This window comes from Jaculus jaculus, chromosome 1 (assembly GCF_020740685.1).
Source record: "Jaculus jaculus isolate mJacJac1 chromosome 1, mJacJac1.mat.Y.cur, whole genome shotgun sequence".
Taxonomy (NCBI): domain Eukaryota; kingdom Metazoa; phylum Chordata; class Mammalia; order Rodentia; family Dipodidae; genus Jaculus; species Jaculus jaculus.
In genome coordinates, this window is record NC_059102.1 from 190,306,746 (window position 1) to 190,332,490 (window position 25,745).

At 35.0% G+C, this 25,745-nt stretch overlaps 1 protein-coding gene across 2 annotated transcripts in view; it reads left to right on the forward strand.

Moving 5' to 3' along the window:
* Galntl6 (polypeptide N-acetylgalactosaminyltransferase like 6) overlaps positions 1 to 25,745 on the forward strand; it is a 1,388,055-nt gene that overhangs the window by 506,894 nt on the left and 855,416 nt on the right. For both annotated transcript variants that reach the window (XM_004657138.2, XM_045142386.1), the window contains exon 4: positions 15,754 to 15,892. In XM_004657138.2, the coding sequence (XP_004657195.1) occupies positions 15,754 to 15,892 (139 nt within the window). The remainder of the gene's footprint in view (positions 1 to 15,753; positions 15,893 to 25,745) is intronic.

A 25,745-nucleotide genomic window follows, 5' to 3' on the forward strand; every position in this document is an offset into this window, starting at 1 on the left:
GAGAATTGTAAAAGGGAAAGGGAGAAGATAAGAAGAGAGGAGAGGAGTTAGAAGAAAGGAGAGAAAGGAGAAAGAGGGAAGGCAAAAATGGGGGAAAAGAAGATTAAAGAGAATAACAGTTACAGTTTCACAGATTTTGCTGTGTGTGTGCATGTGTGTGTGTAAACTTTCAAGAATTTCATAATTTATGCTCATAGTTCTTTACTAAGGATTAAAGTGTTTTTCTTTTATTTGAAATCTTAATATCAGATCAAAAATCTCAGTAGGAAGCATAATAGTTTTTCAACGCTCATAATGACTTTCCGTGAAAAGGGCTAAACATAATGAAATTGATATTTTTCCATTTTGTAAAGTTCATAGTAAAATCAGGAATACTTGAGTATGCCTTGGTATTTTTGTATTTGTTGGTTAAATTATAGATGGGATTATGTTATCCTTTGGGGTATGAGAAAAATATGGCTATAATATTTTCCCAGTGTAAATATATTGAATCACAGAGTTTAAGTTATTTATCAAGCTATATTTTCTAAGTTGCTTCTGCCCCTGTATATAGACAATTGTACAAATAAATCATAGCCTATAAACCCATGGATGCAAGAAATCTGAGTAGCTTCACAATGAATTCATTAAATGAAAATCAGGTACCAGATCTTTAGTACCATTTTGTTGTAAGTTTAATGGAATCTCAGTACTATGCTGTTATATATAGAAATCATTTTCTTAACTTCTCTGCTAGCTAGAAGCTGCACACATTTGTATGACACCATGTTGTTTAACTCTGTGATCTGAAAACTGCCTCACTCATTGTTAACTCCAGTTTATCTGCTTGTATGTGTGGGTCATGATGTCACTAGTTCCATAAAGCAGTAAACTGAAAAAGTTAAGTGTGGCAGTGGTGTAGTTACTACTACAGGTGTGAGTATAATTATCACGTTCCTTTTCTCTATCAATACTATGCACAGCATCACATTTACCTGTTACAACACATAATGTTTTCAAAACAAAGTTGTTTGATTTTTCCAAAGACTTTAAACTCTATAAGTGCTTTTATTTGTTTATTATTGTAAGTGCTAGCAATTACCAGGTGTGATGGGACAGAATAGTCACCAAAGCAGCTTGTGGAAGCAAAGGCTTTATTGTGGCCTAGAGTTTCAAGTTGAAGTTTCACCATGATGTGGGAAGTCTGAGAAGAACATACAGCAAGATGGCATATCTATCTTATCAGATCAAGTAGGACAAAGCACTAACAGCAAGCTAGCTAGCTGGCTCTGGCAAGCCAAGTTGGGATATAAATCCCAATGCTTACCTAAAGCGACACACCTCCTCCAGCAAGGCTCCATCTCTCAAAGGCTCCACCAATTGGGGAGTAAGTATGAGGCTTAATCACAAACACATGAAGCCAAGGGGGACATTTTACATTCAAACTAGCACAAGTATGTTTAAACATGTACCAATAAGCATGCTGGTTGATTAACTTAGATTTCAACATACATTTCAAATATAGGTGAAATATATTACAGAGATATGTTAGCTGATATAAGTTATTGAGATATGTACATCATTCTGCTTGAGTTCAAATCAGTTCAATGTTTCTGAGAATTATATTGTTTGAAATTCTTTTTCCTCTCACACTGACAGCCCATGGTTTTCCTTCTGCCCACTGTTTGACTCTCATCTTGACAACTTTTTGCTACTTCATATATAATGATATTACTTAGCCATGATTTCTTTATACTTTGTAATCTACCTTGTAGTCATTGTGCATTGTTATTCCTCAGGACATTTGTACAAATTAGATAAAGGACTGCATTACTATCACTAAGAACTATAAAATGTGGACTAATATAAAACTGTGGTTCATAAGGAAAGAAATTAAAACATGGTCAAAGAAACAGAAATATTCTGCAACAATATTTTATGTGAAATCTTGCCTGCAGGATCCCATTTAATGGGTTGAAGCTATTAAACCATGGGCCTAAAATCTGCCCTTATAATGGGCCTGTTGCTATGGAAGCAGGTTAAATCTTAGAAACACTTGGCAAAACCACAAGAATGGCTTTACTTGATTTTTCCTGAATGTTAGGGAAAAATAATAACCATATAAATGAAAATATGTAAAAAGGTCTGGAGTCAATATATAAGCACCACTTGCTTCATATAATTCATTCAGCCATGTTGGGAAAAAGGAAAGTCAGAAATTGACAATTATTTTTTGCCCATAAAAACATGACCAATAATGAATTCATCCCAGTCTCTTTTGAATTATTTTCACCCTGACAAATGTGAATGTTTTCTCATGGTGACTGCACCTGCCTGGAGCAACTTAAGCATGATGCTGGGTTTTCTTCATTGGTAGCAAATAGAAAAATAGTAAGATGCTCTTAAATGCAGTGGTTTTGTTAAAACAACTAAGACATACTGCCTATATTTGTATTCATTAATTTGTATCATATTCCATTATGAAAATTCAAGTCTAGAATACTATTCTTTTTCAGTTGTAAATGTGAGAAATATATATATATGTGTGTGTGTGTGTGTGTGTGTGTGTGTGTGTGTATCTAATTTTAAAGATTTTTAATAGCTGTATAACAGTAAAATATATTACTCAGTCCCTCTTCCTTTCTTAATTTACCAGAGATAAAAATCATCTCCATATTTCGTGTTAACTCATCTATATATTTTTAAAATTCACTGGTGTCTTTTATTGAGACTCATATACTTACATTTATTTTCAACGATTAATTTTATATGTTGCATGTGAAAATTCTTATCTCTTATGAACTGACATCTTCCCATTTGCAACCTTTAAAATTTTCAAAATTAGTTAAAATTTTAAGTTGAAGCCAGTTGTGTAATACAGTACTTATTTCCATGTAAATACTATAAACTAATAAGTATACCTTTGCTTTTGTAGAATTTTCTTTTCATTTTTGGATAGATAAATGAATTTTACAATGGTATTCAAGTTCTCACATATCTTTCCAAATAACTATGCCTTTATCTTTCCAGCTTCCAATACTCTCTAAAACTAGTTTTTCCTACATCTTGCTTGACCCTTGTGGACTTGCTCTTGTATTTTGCTTATTAAAATCTTCTAGAAACTCTTCGAGAACGAGCATATTAATTGGCTTTTTAATATTTTTCCATGAAAATTTTACTCTAATATAAGAAACAATCTTGAGATCTAAAAAAAAAAAGAATGAATAGTGATTTCCAATTTCAAAACTTATAACCAACATAAAGTAATAAAACAGTGGAATATTTGCATAAAGTCAGACACATAAAAGTATGGAATGGAATAGACAGTCCAGAAAATAAAATGCTATGAATGTGGTCAAATCACTCTTCACATATGTTTGCAGGCCATTCAATTAGAGAATAACATTCTCTCAAAACTGGCTTGGGAATCCTGCAGGAAAAAATGAACGTATTCCCATATCTTTTTAAAAACTTTATAAATTAATTAAAAATGATGCTAATGCATATAATTTACTGCTCTCACAAAAGATTCTGTCTCACATGTTCTCATTTTCACCACCCTTGATTCTATGATTTTATAATGACAAGCATTATAAAAACAATGAGGCTTCCTGAGCCCATCTTTGGGTGTGTGGAGGGAAGGACGCTGTCAATTAGAAATGCAGCAGAGCCCACAGCTGTTGATTTATGGGTGAGGGGCACATTGTTTTGTTTTGCTTTGATTTACCTTGTTTTCTTTCATTTTGGTTATTCAGACCCCGTTTCACTGAGGGCTTTCCTAAGAGGGTTTTGGTCCTCTTTGTGAGGTCATGAAGGCCTCAGTCTTTGAGGATGGGGGAACTGGAAAGGCCAATCAAATGTATCAATAATTTCAATGTCATAAACTTTTAAAAGAAAGCATGAAGGGGCTGTAGAGATGCCTTATCAGTTAGGGCACTTGTTTCCAAAGCCTATGGACCCAGGTTCAACACCTCAGGACCCATGTAAAGCAGATGCACAAGGGGGGACATAATTCTGGAGTTCATTTGCAGTGGCTAGAGGCCCTGGGACACTCATTCTCCCTCTTTGCATCTTCCTCTTTCTCTCTCTTTCTCAAATAAATAAGTAAATCAATAAAATAATAAAAGAAAGGATGAGAGAAGTTTTCATGACATTGGATTTGAAACAGAAAACAAGCAAATTTATTTTGGACTATATCAAAATCACAAGCTCCTATGCTTCAGATGATGTAATCAACAGACTGAAAGGGCAACCTACTGTTTCCTCTTGACACTGAGCCACATTGGTGCAAACTCTTTGCATAGTCCAGAAACCTTCTTAGAGTTTCTCCATCATAATTAATTTAATCAAAATAATTCTTTATATGTGATTCTAGGTCCTGCCAAGTTGATGACAAATGTAAGTCATCACAACACTCTGTCAAATCACACAAACAATGCTCTTGTTCAAAAATCTGAACTATCACTAATTTTCATGAAAAAGAACTTGGTTTGGGAATACCACAAATTAATCCTCTGAAGCAACCTGATAATGTAGGAACAAGTATTCTCTTACAATAATAACAATAGTAACTGCACTAGAAAAGGAAATATTAGAAAAGCCATCAGGTTATAATGCCTTCTGCATTAAAAACACACAGATTAAAAGAAAAAAGTTAGTTGTCTAGTTATTATGTTCCAAGACCTGGCCATGACATCACTCCACTGCCATCTCTGAGGATGAATACATGGTATATGCACCAAGACTGAAGGATTAAAAGTTAACATACAAAAAAATACTTTGCATTGCATGAAAAATTATATGCATACATGTACATGTATACTTCCATAACAAAAGCTCTCATTCTCCCTCTCTCTCTGTCTATTTCTCTTTCATGAATAAATAAATAAAAATATTAAAGTTAGTGTTTCAGGAATATAAAAGTACTTATAATGGATTTAGGTGATAGAATAATATACTTCGTAAATAAATTTCAAAAGTTTTATCTTTTCATTGAAACAGGTTTCCTGCATTAGTTTAACAGTTGTGTTGGGAGAAATTTTATATAGAAAACAGGAAAAGTCAGTATTTATTATAGACTGCTAAAACATTTGATACTATGTGAGAACTTGGAAAAATTTCTTTCATCAATAGAACTAAAAAATGCACCAATGGGGCTCAGTGTCAAGAGGAGACAGTAGGCTGCCCTTTCAGCCTGGCACCATCACCTTGTTGCAGGCTGTCAGGCTCACCATGGAAACTGCACTCTTGGTCATCCCACCATTTCCTCTGTGGTATCAATGGGCTCCTGATGGAGAGGAATGGCTCATCTCCTCCCAGGGATTCAGCTATCTTTTTTTTTTTTTTTTTTTAATCTTGTTTAAACATTCTGGTTGTCCTCAGTTCTTATTGCCTTTTGAAAAAGACAAAAAAAAAAGATTCTCCAGTGGGTAGTGAGATCAACATAGGTTAAATGGGATGATAAGCATTGTTACTTTTGCTTCCAATACAAATGAGCAAAGGTAATAGCTGACAACAATGCAAATCTATTACATTAGAGTTCCAGAAGGCAGTAATTTACACCGAGTCAGCAAGAATGGGCCACTTTGGAAGAGCTTAGGGGAAAATGGGTATCTTTTTTTTTTTTTCTCCAACTTCTAAAGGCTCTCTCCATGTCTTTCATGTGACTGATTACACTATGTATAATTCAAAAACTTGCTTCTCTTGTCACATTTCTGAATTTTTAACACTCTTTTCCCTTGATAATGGGCCTTGTGATTGTATTGCTGATAGATGAATAATTGAAGATAATCTGTCCATCTAAACATCCTGCACTTATTCTCATCTGTAAATTCAGTTTTGCCATTTATCATAATTTGTATCATAAATATTTTGAAAAGACTAGGATGCCTGCCTGTGGCTGTAATTGAAGGTGGTGGGACTTTTGGGAGGTGTGATATGGCTAAAAGAATTTAGGCTACTCAGGGTATGTCCTTCAAGTAAATAATGGAAGGCTAGGCTCTCTCTCTCTCCATATATATATATATTTCTCTCTCTCTCTCTTTCTCTCAGTGTCTCCCTCCCTCACTTGTGGCAAACAGGAGGTTATCAGTCTTTTCCTCCACACATTTCTGCCATGACATTCTGCTGTATTATAGTCTTAAAATAATAGGAAGCCAACTAATAGGATTGAAACTTCATAACCATGAATCAAATTAATCACTTCCTCATTTTATTTGATTTTTTTAGTATTTTGTCACAGCAATGGAAATTGATCTAAAAAAAAAAAACATTATTGAAGGTGGTACATCAAGCTGCTATTAAAATATTATTCACTTCATTAAACATAAATTCTAGATATTTTTGTTTGCTTCTATACTAAGGTAAAAATAGAGAAAATAGGCCAAGGATTATTATGAGTGAAATTAATACTTAACAATTTCCTTACCTATTTCAGAACTATCCAGACAGAAAGGAGAGCAAAAATGCTTCCCTAAAGTCTAGCACTATTCACAAGCTTGCCAGGATATGTAGATATTCTGAATTTATGGCTGATGAAGTTGACTAATACATACATGATTTGAATATACGTTAAGGTCTGAAAGATAGGACAGACAGATTCTCAACAACTTATTTTGATTACTTCTTATTCAGTTCTTTGTAACTCTTATCCTTTATCCCATCCAGCTGGCAAGAAAATCAGTTGTTTTCTCGCCTCAGAGACAAACAGTAATGCAAAAATCTCTGCACAGAGTCATGCAATCCTGAAATCTCTTCTGTTCTATTGTCTGTGTTAATAGGGCATGTGCTCTTGGTTCAAAACAACAGATTCTCTTAAACCTCTCAAGTGCTTGGACTCTGGTGAGCTCCCTGTGAGAGTCAGTCTCCTGAAAGCCCTTAGTCCGGGCACTAAGTTCTGTCCCTCCGCTATGCTCTAACACACATCAAGCCTTCCTAGCTGTGAGCTCTTCCTTCCCTCTGCGGAATTCTCTTCCTCTTTCCCCTATACTTAACCACAAATTCCTCCTTCTACTCCTAGACAAGTTTATTTTCACCCCTTCCTGAAGCTCCAACAATGGTTGTAAAGACATCAGGCATTTATCAAAGTCCCTTAGGCAAGAATTTAATGTGATTCTGTGCTTACATGAAAAATATCAACAGTAGAAAAAGAATTATCATTTCAAAAATTATTATGCTGAGAATGAAAGTGATAAAAATTAAAAAATGCCCTGCTTTGAGTCAAAGCATAAACATCTTGATTTCTTAAGTCCAAATCTACTTCTGTTATGTGTTAGCACTATGAAGCTTTTGTGCCCTCTTCTATAAATCTGTTCTTTTATCAACATATTCTTCTAAATTCTTTTAATTGTCTGATAAGTGATAAGCTGATGAGCGCTGAAACTTTGTAATTGCTCTGAAATTGCTTTTAAAACCACAAAATGGTTTAATCTATGTTCTCTTTGAATAATTATTTTAATTAATTTTATTATATGAAACATTGGCATAATTATGGCATTCCTCTGCATGTATATCCCTCTCCCCCTCCCCGCCGCCCCAGCATCTTTTACTTCATATCCACTTCTCCTTTTTTTTTTTTTTTTTTTGCATTGTGGTCTACCCATCTCAGTGTCTTATTTTATTAAGGAGAAAGTAAGGATTTATCCTTATAATATCTCTCTAATGAGTGTGCTCTGTTTTCAGTTTGAACTAGATTAGAGTGGGATGGTATTGTAACCTCAGATCCACAGGTTGTAAAATTTGCAAGTGTGTCATCAGCTGAGGGCTGGTGGCTGATATGAAAGCTGGTTTGTGGGTCTCTAATCCCTTCAGCCCAAAGCCACAGCTATGCCTTGCCTACTGGCTCAGGAGCAGTACCACTTGTCCCTACTCCCCTACTGTGCAGCAGCTGAGCAGGTTATGGATACCCCCTGGGCTTGCCAGATACCCCGGTGCTTCCTCCCCTGGGGTAGGAGATAGGGGCCAAGGAGGCAGGACATGGACACCTGTCCACAATGTGGACAGTGGGACAAAGAGGGAATGGTGGAGCTGTGTTCTGTGGACCAGACTGAGAGAGGGTCTGTGGAGGCGGCTGGTGTGAAGGTATCAGTCTGCAGAGGCGACTGGAGTAGAAACATGGGAATGTGGAGTCATGGCTTGGCACCATTCAGAGGAGACAATGGAGGCTGGACATGGGTTCACTAGTATCTAGGTGTTCCAAGCGAGCACGCTCTCTCCCTCTATTAATTCTTAATTAAAGGAAGACCAGAGCCCAAGACTTGGGGTTTATAAATTCTGGTGGACACACCCCTAAGCCCTAAATCCCACATGAACAACATATGTGGGGATCTCGTGGATCCTTATCCAGGTGCCCGAAAACAGGAATCCATGACCTACTCTCACTGCACACACAAGTGTCCCAGCCAACCCACACCAACATCAGGGGAACCAGGAGTGAAGGAACCAGGAGCTGGGGTACTGGGAGCCCAGACCCACTAATGCCACATATACAGAATCTCAGCTACCCTACACCAGCAGCGGGGGAGCACAGAGCTGGCGAGCAGGGAGTCTAAAGATATGTTGCCTTGTGTACCCTCCGAGGAACTGGGTGTTGGGGAACCAGAAACCCAGGCCTGATCAAGCTGCATGTGCCTCAACAGTATCATACCAACCACTCTCAAGGGAATTGGGAGCCAGGGCAAAGATTTTTTTTTTTTTTTTAATATAGGATAATACATACTCCCTCTGAAAGTAATTTGCTTTTTCTTTTCTAATTTTTTTTTTTTTGGCTGCTACAATCATAACAAATGTAAATGAATTTATTTATTCAAAAATTCTATAGAACAGCTTTTATCACTCAAACCATATAGTGACCACATCTACAGGCAAGATTATGTGAGAATCTTTAATGAAAAGAGTTTAAACTAGAACCTGAAGGAAATGTAAGGGTCTGACAGATAATTGGGATGTGGTGGAGAATGGAGAGAGACTGATCCAAGGAGAAGAAAGCATAAAATTAAAGACCATGACAGGAAAATCTTCCCAAGGAGGAAAGGAAATTAAATGAAGTGAATCTTCAAAACACATGAATCAAGTATAAAATTCAGATTATGTCCAAAAGGACTTGAAGAACTGTCATGAAAGGATTAAAATTTTACATAAGGGATTTCACAAAACCATAGCAATATCTTAAAGAAGATAACTAAATGGATCTCTCTCCCAGTGAGGGGCTCATGTTGTTCAAGGACAAACAGGTCTAGGGTACTCCTTTAGTCAAGAGATAAGAAGTCAGATCATTCTTTGATCTCTAGCAAAGTGGAGATTGCAAGGGCAGATTTAAGAGCAATCCTTCCTTTACTCTCAGGGGATGTGGAGGGGTGTAGTCTCCCTAACTGCCTCACTATAACAACGATTTACATGTGGCAATATATCATGGGTAAATGGAATAAAAAGTGTAAAAAAAAGAAAAATAAAAGGTGTATATTAAATAAAATTTGGCATTACATGTTGTGGAAATACACGAAAGTTACTCATATAGCTCCCTAAACTATAGAGACAAACAGCCTCCAATGCTCTGTGGCTCACCATGACCCTCCCATCTAGCCATAGTGATATGATACCAGAGCTGTGCCTATGAGATAAACATCAGGATAAATGTTGAATATAGATATTCTGCAATAAAAACAGCATAATGTTGAAAGCTAAAATCTTTGATACCATTGGTTACCACCATGCTAAGTCAAAAACATTCTTCAGTTATTTTAATGAATATGTATACATATTCCAAGGGAAGACTCACATTTTGTCTCTTTTTATAAAAAGCTGAGATAGGGCTGGAGGGATGATTTAGCAGTGAAGGCCTGTGAAGCCTAAGGACCAGGTTCAATTTCCCAGTATCCATGTAAGCCAGATGCACAAGGTGGCACATGCATCTGGATGTTTTGCAGTGGCTGACACACTGGCATGCCCATATTCTTTCTTTCTCTCCCTCTCCCACCCCCCGTCCTCTCTCTCTCTCACACACACAAATAAATAAATAAAATATAAAAAACTAAAATGTAAAAAATAAAAAAATGATACAATCCAAAATTCTGTCCCAGGTGTCTCTGGCTCCTAGTTCATGCAACCTGATCACAAATAAAGCTAACAAATGACATGCCACAAGCATATTCACAGTGGATGGGCCTCAAATTTTCTCACATGATCTCAAATTAAAGCCAGATTACCTGACAAATTGCTTAAAATTTAAAGGGCAGATGATGTATCATGCATCTGTTTCCATAGCTATATGTGCACATATTGTAATATGCAGACATGTAAGTATTATGAAAATGACTTCACAAGAAATTACTATGGCAATAGAGGAAGTAAGGCAAAACCTTGTATATATAGTTATTCTTCCTTTTGTGTTTATATTTTAAAGCTTATCTTCTGAAATATGTTGATAATCACAACTTTAAAATAGCCTAAAAAGAAGTCTATGTTTGTACCAAGTGAGCAAATGAAGACACACTACATATCTGCGACTTGGTTATAGTGTAAATTAGTACTGAGCTTGATAAGTTTATGAGAACTTCTGTAATTTTGGTGGAAAAAAAAAAGGAATTATACAGTTAGCATACCTTGACTCTGAAAATAAAACAGTATTCCATATTATAATATTAAAACAATCAGATGGGAGAGAAACATGCTTATTAACATGCTTAAGTGTATTTTTTTTTTTTTTTTTTACAAAAGCATTTGGGCAGAAGTACCCTATGGTACCCAGAAGCCATAGGCTATTTTAGGAAAATCCCAGTGCCAGGGGTGGAATATTCTAGTGACTGGTTTTTCGGTGTTGGGGGTAAGACCCTCAAAACAATATAGGATGTTCTCGACATGCTTGGTTGCTGTTCAGAACTAGATGTTATGATCCTGTTTCTGAACACACAACAGCTATGTTTGCAGAACATTGAGAAATCACTATGGAACTGTACTTGTTGCTTCATCCTTACTGGCTAGCTGTGGTAGTGTTAGAAAATCTCATGCATCCTGCTGGGGGAGAAAAATCATCAACAGTAAACTACTAGTGGGTCCTGTGAGCTACACAACTGTCTAGCAAGGCAAACTGTGCCTGAGAATACAATAATGGAATGGATGTTATGAGCATAACCAATTATTCTCTGATGGGATTTGAGACATGCTCCATGGGAGGAATTTCATGCTGCTACCAAAAGTCCAATCAAAAGCCTATTGCATAGAGGATACTCAAAGGGAAGCTTCCAATGTTGTTTGCCTAAATGGATACCAAATGACTCTGAATATGTATTTTTATGCCCAGAGAGAAGGCTGTTCTCTGCTTTGGACAGAGAAGCTTTTATTTATTTATTTATTTTTTACCCATGCCATTGAGTACAGGAAAAGCTCAAAACTCATCAAACTGCTGAGAATAAGTGAGTGTGGAGCTCAGCACTAAATGAGACATCTCTGTCACACTTGCCAAGTCTCTAGAAACATTGAGAAAGAAGAGCCAAAAAAAAAAAAAAAAAAAAAAGCCAAAGGGTTGGGAGGAATGAATTTGAATGCTGTCTTCCAATTTGAAGTGGTCATTGAATCCATGACCTCACAGTGGCTGTAATTAGATGAACAAGATTGGGCCCATAAATATTTTGTCATGAGTGGAGGTGGAAGGCAACAAAAAAGACATTAAAATAGAAGGGAGTGTAGTTGGAAATAAAGGGGTTCCATGGAACATGAACAACAGAGGTGGGAACAAGAAGGTAATTATAAAGCATCGTAGTCAAAATACATTAGGTACCTGTGTGCAAAGAGCATATGGATCTTGCTATCAGAATAGAGATACAAAGATGAGCTAGACCAAATACAACCAGGAGATGGTAGGCTCAGTGAGAACAAGTTTCCTTGTAGGCATAAGGGTGTGAGTTCTGATTCTAGTACCACATACAAGCTGGGCATGCCAGTGCATATCTATCATGGCATCACTGGGATGGGAGTCAGGAAGATCCATTCTTGCTAGCTATTTTGTCTACTAAAAATAGTCAAGGCTAAGTACAGTCAGAGCCCGCCCCCCATCTCAAAAAAAAAAAAAAAGGTGGAAAGTCATTAATAGAAAACCCCATATGTGCATCCCTGGGCTCTACATACATACTTACACAAACATATGCACACATTCATACCACATATACATGCAAGGAGAAAAGAACAACTGGATCCTAAATATTCATCTGATTCTGGATCTACATATAATAATCGCATGTGATAGGGAATTTAATTGTTTTGATTTACAAACAGATGTATATTACATGGCAAAAAGATGAAGCTTTCAAATCTTTTATTTGTGTTTTTCTTTGTTTTCCAAGGTAGGTCTTGCTGTATACCAGGTTGACCTGGTTTTCACTATGTAGTTTCAGTCTGGCCTCAAACTCATAGCAGCCCTCTTACTTCTGCCTTTCAAGTGTAATGATTAAAGGCATGTGCCACCATGCCTTGCCCAAGCATTTATATATTTTACAGGGAAGACTTTTTAAAATTATCATCTCTTAGCACTTTTATTCAATTACATAGTTATAATGGAATTTTCGGAGGGCTGATATCATGTATAGAGAGAAAGCAAGAGAGAGCGCTAGGAGAGAGAAAAAGAGAGAGAGAAAGAAACTATTTAAAGCAAATAATAGCAAACTATTGATAGTTCAGGAAAAATGATTTAATACTTTCCCCAAGAGTGATATTGATCAAACATGTTTGTTTCAATATACATGTGGTCTGCAGGTTTTTTTTAAAAATCAAAATCAGCCAAGTGTTCACTGTAATGAAGACAATAAAATAAATTATAAATTCTATCACAAAAAGAAGAAAGCTATCAAGTTCATTTTATATAGAGAGATTACTGATGAATTTGGGTTTTGTTTTCTTTCAAAAAGTTGCTATAAATACAAAACTCTTCTGTATTCCATTAGAAATCTCTTTAAGGTGTTCTGCACCTATTATCACACTTACTCAGATAGTTAAGAGAAAACAATTCCTGAACCAAGTTTGGGCCCAGTTTAGACATAATGACACCACATGACTACCTAATGACAATAGAAAAATCTCTTCATTTAAAAACTTATCTAGGATAATTCTTTATATATTTCTTGTGTCTGTACTCTCTTCTTACCGCATTTATAGAGACAACTGGAAATTCATGAGATATAAATCAGCTGCAATTGTATTCCATTTAGATGCAAATAAGAGAGACGTGCAACTTTATTTCAGTGTGTCAATGTTTTCTTATCCCAAGAGAAAAAGACATAGTCTCATTTCTGAGTGGCTTAAAGAATCTTTATACTTGTATGTTAAATTCCAGTGGCCTATTTTTTGCTTTTTTCTATTAAGGTTCATTTTTGTTGTAACAGTAATACTCATAATTTAATACTAAAACCCTTTATAAGAGCATTTATTGTATTTTCTTTTGAATCAATAAATGGCTATCTTCATTTCCACTGGCATATAAACTCCAAATCCTAAATATCAGTTATTTGCATACCACCCATAAACTACGCACCTACTATGTGTCAATCCTTCTTCAAGATGTTGATGACATTGTGTTCCACAGCATAAAAATTCTGCTTTTGTGAAATTTACATTCTAGAGAGAAGAAAGTCGGTTCATAGATACAAAAAATTCAGAACAATTAGTATTATATGTTAAAGAAAACAGGTGTTGTCTAGTGTGGTAGCACCTGACAATAATCACAGCAGTAAGGAAGCAATGGATGGAATAGCAGCACAAGTTTGAAACTGGCCTCATCCACAGAGGGCCATCTGCAAGACTTTGTCTCAAAAAAAGTGAGAAGCAAGGAAGGAAGGAAGGAAGGCAGAAAGTATATATATATATATATATATATATATATATATAAAAAAAAAAACAGAAGAGGAAAGGAACAAAGGAGATGGAGATGGGGAGAGAAAAAAGAAAGAAAAGGAAAAAAAAAAAAGTCCAGGCATGGTGGCAGAGGTAAACCTAGCACCAGGGAGGCAGAGGTAGGAGGATCTCTGTGAGTTCAAAGTCAGTCTGGGACTACAAAGTGAGTGCCAAGTCAGCCTGGACTAGAGCGAGACCCTATCTCAGAAAATAAATAAATAAATAAATAAATAAATAAATAAATAAATAAATAAAAGAAAAAGAAGGGACATATATTGGAAAGAAAGAGCTCACTGAGTGCTGAATATACTTGTATAAGTTGGAAGTGACAACACACAGGGTTATACAAGTTCAGACTCGGTTGCAGAAGTTTTCATCAATAACATTAAAGTAAATATAGGAGTAGATGCATATAGTCACTAAGGTAATTTATTGTTAGTTAAGAGTCAGATCAGAAAGGTGTATACATTATTTAAGAATAAAAGAGGTAAAATAAGTACTATTATATGAAATAAAAATACTGGGTACTTTGTTAACATTAAAATTTTGAAAATAAATTCCAAGCATGGAGTTCAGGAAGGTGAACAACTAACACATAAGTATACACATCAATAGCACGAATGCATGATGTTTGGAAACATACTGGAAATAAGTCCATTATTCTGAATACAATGAAGAAAATATACCTAGGAAAAATTATCCCAAAATGCATACAGTTAAGGGAAAATATATGAAATTGTAATCAGAGTCTAAGGAAAACTACTTATAAATTGGTTAATAGCTATCAAAACATGACTACAAGAACAATAAGTACAAAAGAGATAATTTGGTGGGTAAGAGTACTCACTATGCAATTATGTGGACCTGAGTTTGAGACCAAGCACCCACATAAAAATATGGACATGGCATTGCACACCTGTAAACACAGCACTGAGAGAACTGGAGACTGGAGGATTATTGGGGCTCACTGGCCACCCAGTCTAGCCAAGATACAATGACATACAGTACCTGTCTCAAGAAATAAAGGAAAAGCAACAGAGAAGAACACTCAAAGTCCATCACTGGTCTCTTCATGTGCCCATTGGACAAACCCATGAGGCATGTACACACAAATGCCAGGTACATGTGTGTAGATTTACACACACACACACACCACATATAAGAAACACACCCAAACCAAATAAAAACAAAACAAAAAGAATGAACCAATAAATACAATATCTCAAAACCTATGAGACATTTTATTAAATAGTTCACAAAAAAAATAAATAAACACATGAGATCCATCCTAATGGAGCAGGTTAAGTGACAAATAATTTGCCATAAAGGCAAAAAGTCAGTGTGAAAGGTTTCCAGTATCAGAACGGACACAAAAGTAGAATATCCTGGAAATTGGCATATGTGCAACAACTTTTTGTTTGTTTTTAAGCACAGAGCTGGAATGGTGAATTATTGAATAAATGGTATGTCTACAACTACTTTGACATTTTTAGAATGATAAATGTCATATTTTCCTAACTTTGCACATTAAATAAATTCTAGATTATTCAAAACTTTATGTTTTCTATGTCTCATGGGCATTATATTAAGTCCTTGTCTTCTCTATTCATTATTCTGCTAGTTGCATGACTTACCACCGATATGCGATCCTTAAATGTGGCACTTATTTGTTTTTCTCAGCCTGAGCCTAGTTTACTTCAGTTCCATCTACTTTCCTGTGAATGTCGTATTTTCATTTGTTGGTGAACAAAATCCCAATGTAGACATGCACCACATTTTTCTTCCATTCATTGTTGGATAGCTGTTCTAGAATACAAAGTGTTTCCTTTATCTTTATCTTTTTTTTTTTTTTTCTTCTTCCAGATAAATACCTTGTTCTTTTTTTCTTCCTGTCAGGGAAAGGTGAGCATGGAAAACCTTACCCCCTTACTGAAGAGGACCATGATGACTCAGCTTACAGGGAAAATGGTTTCAATATTTTCGTCAGCAACAACATTGCTCTAGAGAGGTCCCTGCCAGATATTCGCCATGCTAAGTGAGTATCAGCATGCCACATGTGCAGTGTATTCTTAGTTTTTATTTAATTATTTTAAAAAATTAAATACATATCGCTGTTAGAGGTGTAAGTAATATCACCTTAATAAGTTTGATTTAAAAAAATCTATCTTTCGGGGCTGGAGAGATTGCATAGTGGTTAAGCACTTGCTTGAGAGGCCGGAGGACTCCCGTTCGAGGCTCAATTCCCCAGGACCCACGTTAGCCAGATGCACAAGGGGGCACACACGTCTGGAGTTAGTTTGCAGTGGCTGGAGGCCCTGGCACGCCCATTCTCTGTCTCTCTCTATCTGCCTCTTTCTCTCTCTGTCTGTCACTCTCAAATAAATACATAAAAATACTTTATTTTTTAAAAATCTATCTCTCATTCATAGTCTTAAGTATGTTTGATTTAAAATGAAATAACTTGAAATTCTGAAAGAATACCAGCTATATTGGGAACACTTTGCATTGCTCTGATAGAATATGCAGCATAACAACTAAAGGAAAGAAGAATTCATTTTGTCTCTGGTTTTCAGAACTACGGTTCATCGTGAAGAAGAATTGGTGGCAGGAGTGTTTGCAGCAATGGTAGAAAGGAGCTGTTCACATCTGGGTGATTAAGAAACATAGATGGTTAAGGAAATAGAGCTAGGCTAAATATAATTTAAATGGAAACAAGAATAATTCATACCTTGTTCTTTATCCCTCAGATCCTTCTTCCCAGTAACTGGCATCTATCATTAAATTGTTTACTGCATGTGTTATTCTAGTTTGTTGTGGTTTTCTGATATCTCAAGCAAAAATATACCAAGAACATGGAAGATGACCACAATTTGGAATATTTTTGCCACATGCATGTAATAACTTCATCCAACTGTACTAAGATACTTAGCTTCCCACCTACCTCTGTCTCCTTTGGGAAACACTAGTGTGAGAGAAAACAAGGGAAAATAAAATGACAAATAATGACAGTAATAGAAAATATAAGTCAAAATTAAGTCAGAAAAGTAAAGAAAGTAAAACTCTCAGTTTTGGATGAAGTTAATTAACCCTTTAGAAAAAGGTAATAATGCTTTGGGGACTATTATCTTACTGCCATATTGCGTCTTTATAAATTTATTTTACACTATGAAAGAATTACTGATTTTTCTCCTTGGGTTTTATGTTAATTTTCATTCTTAGTATAGTTAAGAAGAAGATTAATGTTCAGAACAAATCAATTTTCCCTTAAAAGGAGTGCTCTATGTGTTGGTCTAAGCCTTTTAGCCAGCCAAATTATTCCCAGGTTACCTCAAATTATCTATAATAATTCCCACTACCAAGAACATTTGTACTTATGAGAAAGTTTGGCACTTAACTACACTTCATCAAAGATGCATTAAATTGCATTGTTGGCATAATAAATATATTCAGAGAATAATTTCCATCCACTTCCTTTCCACCCCCACATTTCCAATCTTTTAAGGTGTATTCAAGTGGAAAATACTACAAGTGAGAAAAGGCAGAAAATCACTGAAGTCAAATGAAGGCTGATAGCTTCTTTCTTCTGAGAGCATGTATTTTTAGTGTAACTATCACATTTTAAGGACTGATATTCACAGGCAATAAGTGGAAAACAAAATGGAAAAGTGAAATTAAAATATTTTGAAAATGTTATTAGTGTCACTGAGTTTAAATTATGAAGAAAATGTTATTGTAGCTTGTAAATAACAAAAATGTGGCTACTCGTGACCATACTCTTACAGATCTATTGGAGCAGGGCAACTCAGATTTACTAAGAGTCCTGATATAAAAGGAATATTAAAAAGGAAATAAGCAGACAGAAACAAATGACCTTAACAGGCTGGGTGATAGGAAAGTGTTAGGAGTGACCCAAAATATGACCTAACTTGGTTTTACTGTAGATCTTATTCTCAGCAAAACAGGAATAGAAGTCTGACATTACCTCTGATTTTATCAATGGCCCCTGCTGAAAATCTTAAGCAAAAAAAAAAAAAAAAAAAAATCATCTTGCAGGGACCCCCAACTGTTTATAATCCTATGCTTTTGATTATGTTTATGCTTCTCTAAATACATGTGCATGCAATTCTAACATTGTGCTCTTTTGTGTCAGTGGTCCTGGGAGTTACAAAATTAAGTTGACTCTTATTGCAGGAGTGTTAATTTAAGTACCTTGCAGTTAATTGACCATGGATTATTTATTCTGATGAAATCTATAAAAGAGATGCAAAATTTATGACTTTAAGACACAGCAGTTCTAAGAAATTTATACAGTCTCAGGGTGCCAGAAGGAAAGGCTTATTGCCCTTGGCTTTAGGATTCTGCAATTAAAAGCTGCTGTATATTCTACGTATTGCTTAACTTGACCTATATCCCAATACTTGGAGTCCAAGTGCTTACAACAGCATGCATCAGTATTCACTCAGTATTTTTTGTATTCTCACTTTTACCTCAACAGTTTATGATTCTAGATGATTTGGTGCAATGTTTACATTACAGTTTCTTGTGAAATATACACATAAGAATGTATTGTAGAAACTCCAATGTACAAGGCAGTATTCTTATATTTTTACTTCTGTCTTCTTTACTAGTATAACAACAAACTGCTTGCATTTGCCTGTGTTATGTCATAGTCAGTTAATTGGCACTGTGTCTTCTTTATACCTTAACAATTTCAAGACATTTCACTTATACTTTTCAATTTGTTATTTTTTTTTAATTTTTTATATCTCCATAACTTATTTATGCTCTAGGTGTTTTAAGATTATCAGGTGTTCAGCAGTTTTTCCTAACTGTTCATTGATTTTTTATTTGTTTATTGTCTGTTTTTGGAGTGAAAAAAATCTATGTATTTTAATTATCCTCTCCCTCCTATTTATGCTTCCCTGGCCTGGAATATGTCTTTAGAACATCTTATATTAACATTTTATTCAATGTCATGCTGATAAGTTGATATGAGAATTTGATTTTCTGTGAGGAAGACATTCAGTCAGTAGTTATCATAATGGCTTGGCTCCATTGAACAAATATTAATTTTCTCCATGAGCATGTTAATTGTTTCTTGTAGTCATATGCATGCACCTACCTAGGATGTCACATATTTGGTTTATATGATGTAAAAAATCTGATATAAGCCAAAGTTATGGATGACAAATATAGCTACTTGAGTACAAAATGCATAGGAAAGAAGAAATTATAAAACTAAAGAATAGTGTTTATGTGTATATGTATATAGTGCATATTATTAGTAAGAAAATATTGAAAAAATATTTGATCAAAGGTTATGTCCAAGTGATGAGAAAATTCTCTATTATCACAGGTAATCTTCAAAGCATCATATCATTCATTTTTATAAAAATTCACATATAAAAAGATGAGGGAAATCTCTCTAAAGAAGTCCATGCCTAATATTGTGATTCATCTTTTTCCTAAATACCTTTATCTCACTTAATTCTCTTGGTTAAATGTAAATTAAAACTGTTTCTTAATAAACTACTAATTTTGGTTCAGTAAGAGAAAGGAAATACATGCTATGAGAGACATACATAGTGGTAGAGATGACATAGAATTGCATAGGATTCTAGTAAATGCATCCTTGATATGAGCTTGATATTGCTTGAGATTCATTTATAAGGTGGCAAAGTAGCTGCAATATTTTTTTAATTTTTTGTTTATTTTTTGAGAGCGACAGACACAGAGAGAAAGACAGATAGAGGGAGAGAGAGAGAATGGGCACGCCAAGGCTTCCAGCCTCTGCAAACGAACTCCAGACGCGTGCGCCCCCTTGTGCATCTGGCTAACGGGGGACCTGGGGAACCGAGCCTCGAACCGGGGTCCTTAGGCTTCACAGGCAAGCGCTTAACCGCTAAGCCATCTCTCCAGCCTGATATTTTTAAATTACTTTGTATTGTGTCTTTTCTTTTTTCATTAATCATTTCTTTTTCATTGCACTGATAGTCCCTAGATAGAACTAGTTTTCGTTTCATGACTTTGACAATAACTGAAGTATTAAGTGTTGAGAAAAGAGTCTGTGATATCTCATATCTTGTGAAAATATTGGAGGACTTTACAGAACTTTGAATTGCATGATTGCCTTTAGTTGGGTTGCAGTTATAGCTAAGTAATATATCACAATCCTGTTCTCTGTACAGTTTCAGAACTAACTGAGAAACTGTCCTAGAACTAATTTGTTATTAAAATATTACCTTTAGTATTAAGACTTTATTGGTGAGCATGATTTGGATGCACGCCAAATGTAATATCTAATACTCAGCTCCAGAATGAGGCACATTCAGCCTCAAAAGTCACAGCCCTTGCTGGTGACTGCATATGGGCAGACATGTAGTACAGAGTGCAATGACTGATCTCTGCAAACAAGCAGGGCCCAAAACAGAAGAGTGATGGAATGGAGCAAAGTGTGGTATGCTCTATAACACGAGCTCATCAATCACATCTGTTTTATGTCCTGGAGAAATGAGAAGATAGAGAGAGAGAGAGGGCAGAGGTGTTTATCTCATGGCTATCCTGCCACATGGGAACATCTGTCCAGGAAAAGAGTATCCTCCCCAGATATATAGTATGAAATTCTTTGTCTAAAAAGAAACTAGGACTTCAGTGTAAAAAATTGACTGTTTTATATTTTTATATTCTTCAGACTGCTACCAAGGATATTACTTCTTAGTGACTTTGCTCACATACTTACATAGTGCTGCTGAACAACTCAATTTGTTATTTATTTTTAAATCTTTATTCAAGTAGGGCACTGAGTGTGTGGTCCTTCGTAATGTCTTCTTCATTTTCTGAAAGTAAGATGTTTAAAATTAAGAATAGAAATGCCAAATCAATTGAAGTATAATCTATCAAATTATTTCTTTTCTTTTTTATAATCATGCAACTTCTTTTGCCTTCATATCCTTAAATATCACCCTTCTTTTCCATTTATATAATACAAATGAAAAACATAATATCAAGTAGGTTTGCATTCTAAAATTAAATAGTACATACATAATTAAAGTCATGAGTCAATATCGGCTTAATAGAAATAATAATTATGTATTCAATTTCTATTAGCTAAGATTTATTCAATATGCTTAAAATACTTATTTACATATAAAACATAGAAATGTGATTTAGTAGTTTTCATTCACCTACTTAATGGTAGAAATTATTCACAGAAATGTTTGGGCTTAGATATCTGAAAACATACAAAGAATATTTTATTTCTCAATTTCAAAAGCTACATCAAATTTTTGACTAGCACCAATGCTTTTCCTTTCATGTTTTTAAGCTCATGTGCTTGTAAAGTTGATTAAGTGCATTCATTCAGCAAGTTCACAAGTGAATCAGAAGTAAAATAAGTTGAAGTGTTCCTGTACTCTGCTCATGTTTGAAGCCTGTCACAGAGTGGGAAATGGAAAATATGCCCTTTACATCACTTTAAATCAAATTCTATTTCAATTTAGTATATGTCTGAATGTTACTTAGGAAAAAAAAATATTTAAAAATTGTCAGCAACATACTGGAAGGAGGAATGATCAGCAACAATAGAGGAGCAATTTTTCACGACTGCATTTAAGTGAGTATCTTCAATATGTTGGTAGAGCTGAACTTATGTACAGTAGTATATACCTTGGTACAGAAATGCATTTATATTGCTCAAGACAAATATTCACAATGAAATGCCAACAATAAAAATGTTAAAAACACATCTCATCTCTTGACTAGGAATTGAAAGATATAGGAGAGGTTTTTATCACTTTAAATAAAAGTCACATCATATTCATGTTGAGTGAAAATCCTCCTAGGAGAGAAATCATTTTGAAAGTAGTCAGATGTTTAGCCTTTGAAATGAATGACAGCTCATAAGTTTGATTCTTTAAGAACAGAGTGAGAATAAGTATAAAAGCCCTAAGTTTAGAGAGTAACAGTGAGGGACCTGTGTGTATGGATTACTTTATTGTTGTAATGTCAAAAGGACCTGGCCAGAAGCAATTTAAGGAAGAGTGAGTTTGTTATGGGTTATAGTTAGAGGTTAGAGCCCATAATAGTGGGAAACAAATGTTGGCCAGAATTTGAAATAGCTGATCACATTCAGCATACAGTGAGGAGGCAGACAACAATGAATGATGCTGCTTGGCCAACTATTTCCTTTTTGTATAGTCCAGTACACCAGCCCATGGAATGGTGTTGCCCACGTTAAGGTGGGTTTCCCAATAGTATCCTAAGGTAGATAATACATCACAGGCATGTCCAAAGGCTGTTTCCTGGGTGATTCTAGGTCCAGACAAGTAGACAATAAATACAAATCACCACATTAGATCTATACAAAGTAATAAGCCTTCTGAAAATAAACTGGCTTCTTCAAAATCACCTTTTGAATTTTATCACGGTTTGAATGTAAAAAAAAAAAAAAAGCAGTCATACCCTCAGGTGTTTTTGATTAAGGCTTTTTCTTAACTCTCAGCTGGGGGACCTTTGGGTGGTAGAACCTTGCTGAAAGAGGTATGTCATGGGACAGGCTTAGAAACTAATTTGTCCATCACTACTAGGTGATGAAAGTTAACTCATTCCGACTACTTCCTTCCTGTAGTAATGACGAGATATGATGCCCCAGCTTCCTTCTATACTATGCTTCCACTTTGACACTGTAAGCTGAAATAAACTTTTGTCTCATAAGCTTGTCTGGACCTTTGTTTTGACCCAGTAACAAGAAGATAGCTATTACTAACTTCAACCTGTATTTTGTTCTCAAATGGTAGGAATCCAATAAATAAAACTAAAAGTATAAGGAACAAAGTCACATATTTAAATCTTTATGAAAAGAAATTGGTTTTAGACATGGTCACACCTGCCAATGATTCCAATACTTGGTTGTGCTGAGGATAAAATATTACAAGTTTGAGGCCAACCTGTGCTGCATAGAGAATCTTAGGGAGAATCTGCCTAATAACCAAACTAGAAAATAAATGGAAACATTTATCTAAAAATTAATCTAGCAATAGTAATTCCAAATTAACTGTTTAATTTTATCCAGGCCAGTAATTTACTTAAGTGACAGCAAATGACCAGGATTTTAGTTTATACATGGCAAATATGAGTCTATGAAAATTCTACCACTCTGAAGAGAATGATAGACTTCTATTTTATAACAGTAAGCCATGTAATCTTATATTATTGTACAGAAATCACTAAAGGTTAGTATATGTTGGCAAAATAGCACTGTAAATAAGTGGGGAGGTATACAAAAGAAAATCTCTAAAGTTAATATTCATTCAACTTAAAAGGATAACCATGGATATTATACTTGAACATGATATTGAATCCCAAAATGAAAACATAGCAAGCTATTTGTTTATGATTAAAAGAATTGTTGAACTGGAAGCAAAGGATAAAAATACCAATGATTGTATAAATGAAATTGAGCAGAACTGTCTCTTACAACACTCAACTTTTGTCACTAGGCTTAACATAATTGAAGACAACCAGGTAAGCCTCTAAAGATATATAAATTAATTGAAGGTGAGTCAACAATTAGAGGATGTCAATAGCCAGCTGCTTAACCTTGAGGAAGACATGATCAAATACAAGAATGAATCTGTGGAAGCATCAAGAAAATCAGAACTTGAATTGAAATTGTGCCTAAATAAAAATAAATAAAAAGACATGGACATGATACATAGGCAATAACACAATAGAAAACAAAAACAAAATAGTTTTAAAAACATCTCTAGAAACACAAACAGAGTTACTCATGTGGGAGACAGAACTTCTAATCAGGAAAACAAGGCAGAAAAAATTGAATAGAATTCCAAAAACATTGCTAAGTTGAAAAAATCATGTGAGCAGAATGTGAGAGAAATGTGGGATGCCCTAAAAATGACAAAACATCTGGATCATGGGTATACCAGAAGGGGACAGAATCCAGGCAAGAGGCATAAAGAACATATTTAACAAAGTTTTTGAATAAAATTTTCTCAATCTCACAAAAAAAGAAGCTCATCAATATACAAGAAGCTCACAGAATACTAGACAGGACCAAAAAATAAACTCTCCAAGGAATATCACAGTTAAATCTCTCAACAACGAAAGCAAAGTGTAATAAAAGCATAAAGACAGAAACAACTATGTACAAAGGCAAATCCATCAGAATTTCTCAGATTTCTCAGTGGAAATCCTGAATGCCAGAAGGGCCTGGAATGGAACATTTCAAAATCTAAAAAACAATGGCTAACAACCCAAGCTACTGTACCCAGTAAAAGTATCCCTTATAATAGATGGCGAAACAAAACTTTCCATGAGAAAAAGAAACTCTATGATTATACAAACACAAAACCAAATCTACAGAGAATACTTGAGGGACTACTCCACACAGAAGAGTTAAACAACCAGTCCCAAGAGCCTATAAGAAGATCACAATAGTCAAAACTAGACCAGGATCCAAAAAGTACAAAGCTCAGAAAAGTATCAAACCCTGTAAAGCATCCTATCACAACAGGGATTAAAATAAAACTCACAGATATAATCATAAATATTAATAATTTTAACTCACCCATCAAGATACAAGTGAAAATGATGGATCAGAAAAATGGACCCTTTGATTTGCTGTCTTTAATAAACCCACCTCACCACTAAAGACAGACACTTCCTCAAGGTGAAAGGCTAAAAAAAATGATATTCTAAGCAAATGGAAATAAAAAAGTTTTGTTGCTGTATTAATATATGATAAAATACATTCAAGCCAAAAGGAATAAAAAATGACAAAGAAAGACACTTCTTACTCATAAAGGGAATGATACACCATGAGGATATCACAATCATAAATATATATGGACCAAAGGTGTAACACAGTTTATTTAACAAAATTTACTTGACAACAGGAGAGAAATTAACACCAATGCCATAATACTTGGGTCCTTCAGTACTCTACTGTCATCAATAAGCATATTACCCAAGAAAATCAACAGGAAAATAATAAAGCTCATCCACACCATAGATCAACTAGACCTAATGGACATCTGCAGAAATTTTTTTACCCCAATTTTAAAGAATGCACATTACTCTCAGCAACACACAAAAAAACCTTCCCCAAAATATAATATATAGTAGGCCATAGAGCATGCCTCCATAAATTGAGGAAAATCGATGTAACTTCCTGCATCATATCAGAGCACAATGCTTTAAAGCTAGAAATTAAATAGAGACATATCAGGAATTCCACCAGCTTCTGGATCCTGAACAACATGCTGTTGAACAATGAATGGGTTGTGGAAGAAATTATAAAAGAAATTTTAAAATTTATGGAAGTGAATGATAATAAGACACAACCTACCAAAATGTATAGGACAGAATGAAGGCAGTTCTAAGGGGAAAATTCATAGCACTAAATGCTTTCATATCAAAGACATAGAAATCCCAATTTAGTAACCCAACCATCCACCTAAAGGTATTAGAAATACAAGAATACAATTATAAGAGCTCCAGACACAAAGAAACAATCAACATCAGAGCATAAATTAATGAACTAGAAACCAAACAAGAAATTAAGAAAACTGGTGAAACAATGAGCTGCCTGTTTGGAAAAATATGCCAGATTGATAAGCTGTTGGCCAATGTTTTCAAACAAAAAAAATGAGATGTCAAATTAACAAAATCAGAAATGAAAAGCAGGAAGTCACAACAGACATCAACTGGATAATCTGGTAGAAATGGTTGAATTCCTAGACACATATCACCTACCAAAACTAAACTCAGAGCAGACTAATCTCCTAACCAAACCTATCACATTCATCAAATCAAACCCCCCACAAAAAGAAAACTCCACAACCAGCTTGGTTCTTAGTTTAATTCTATCA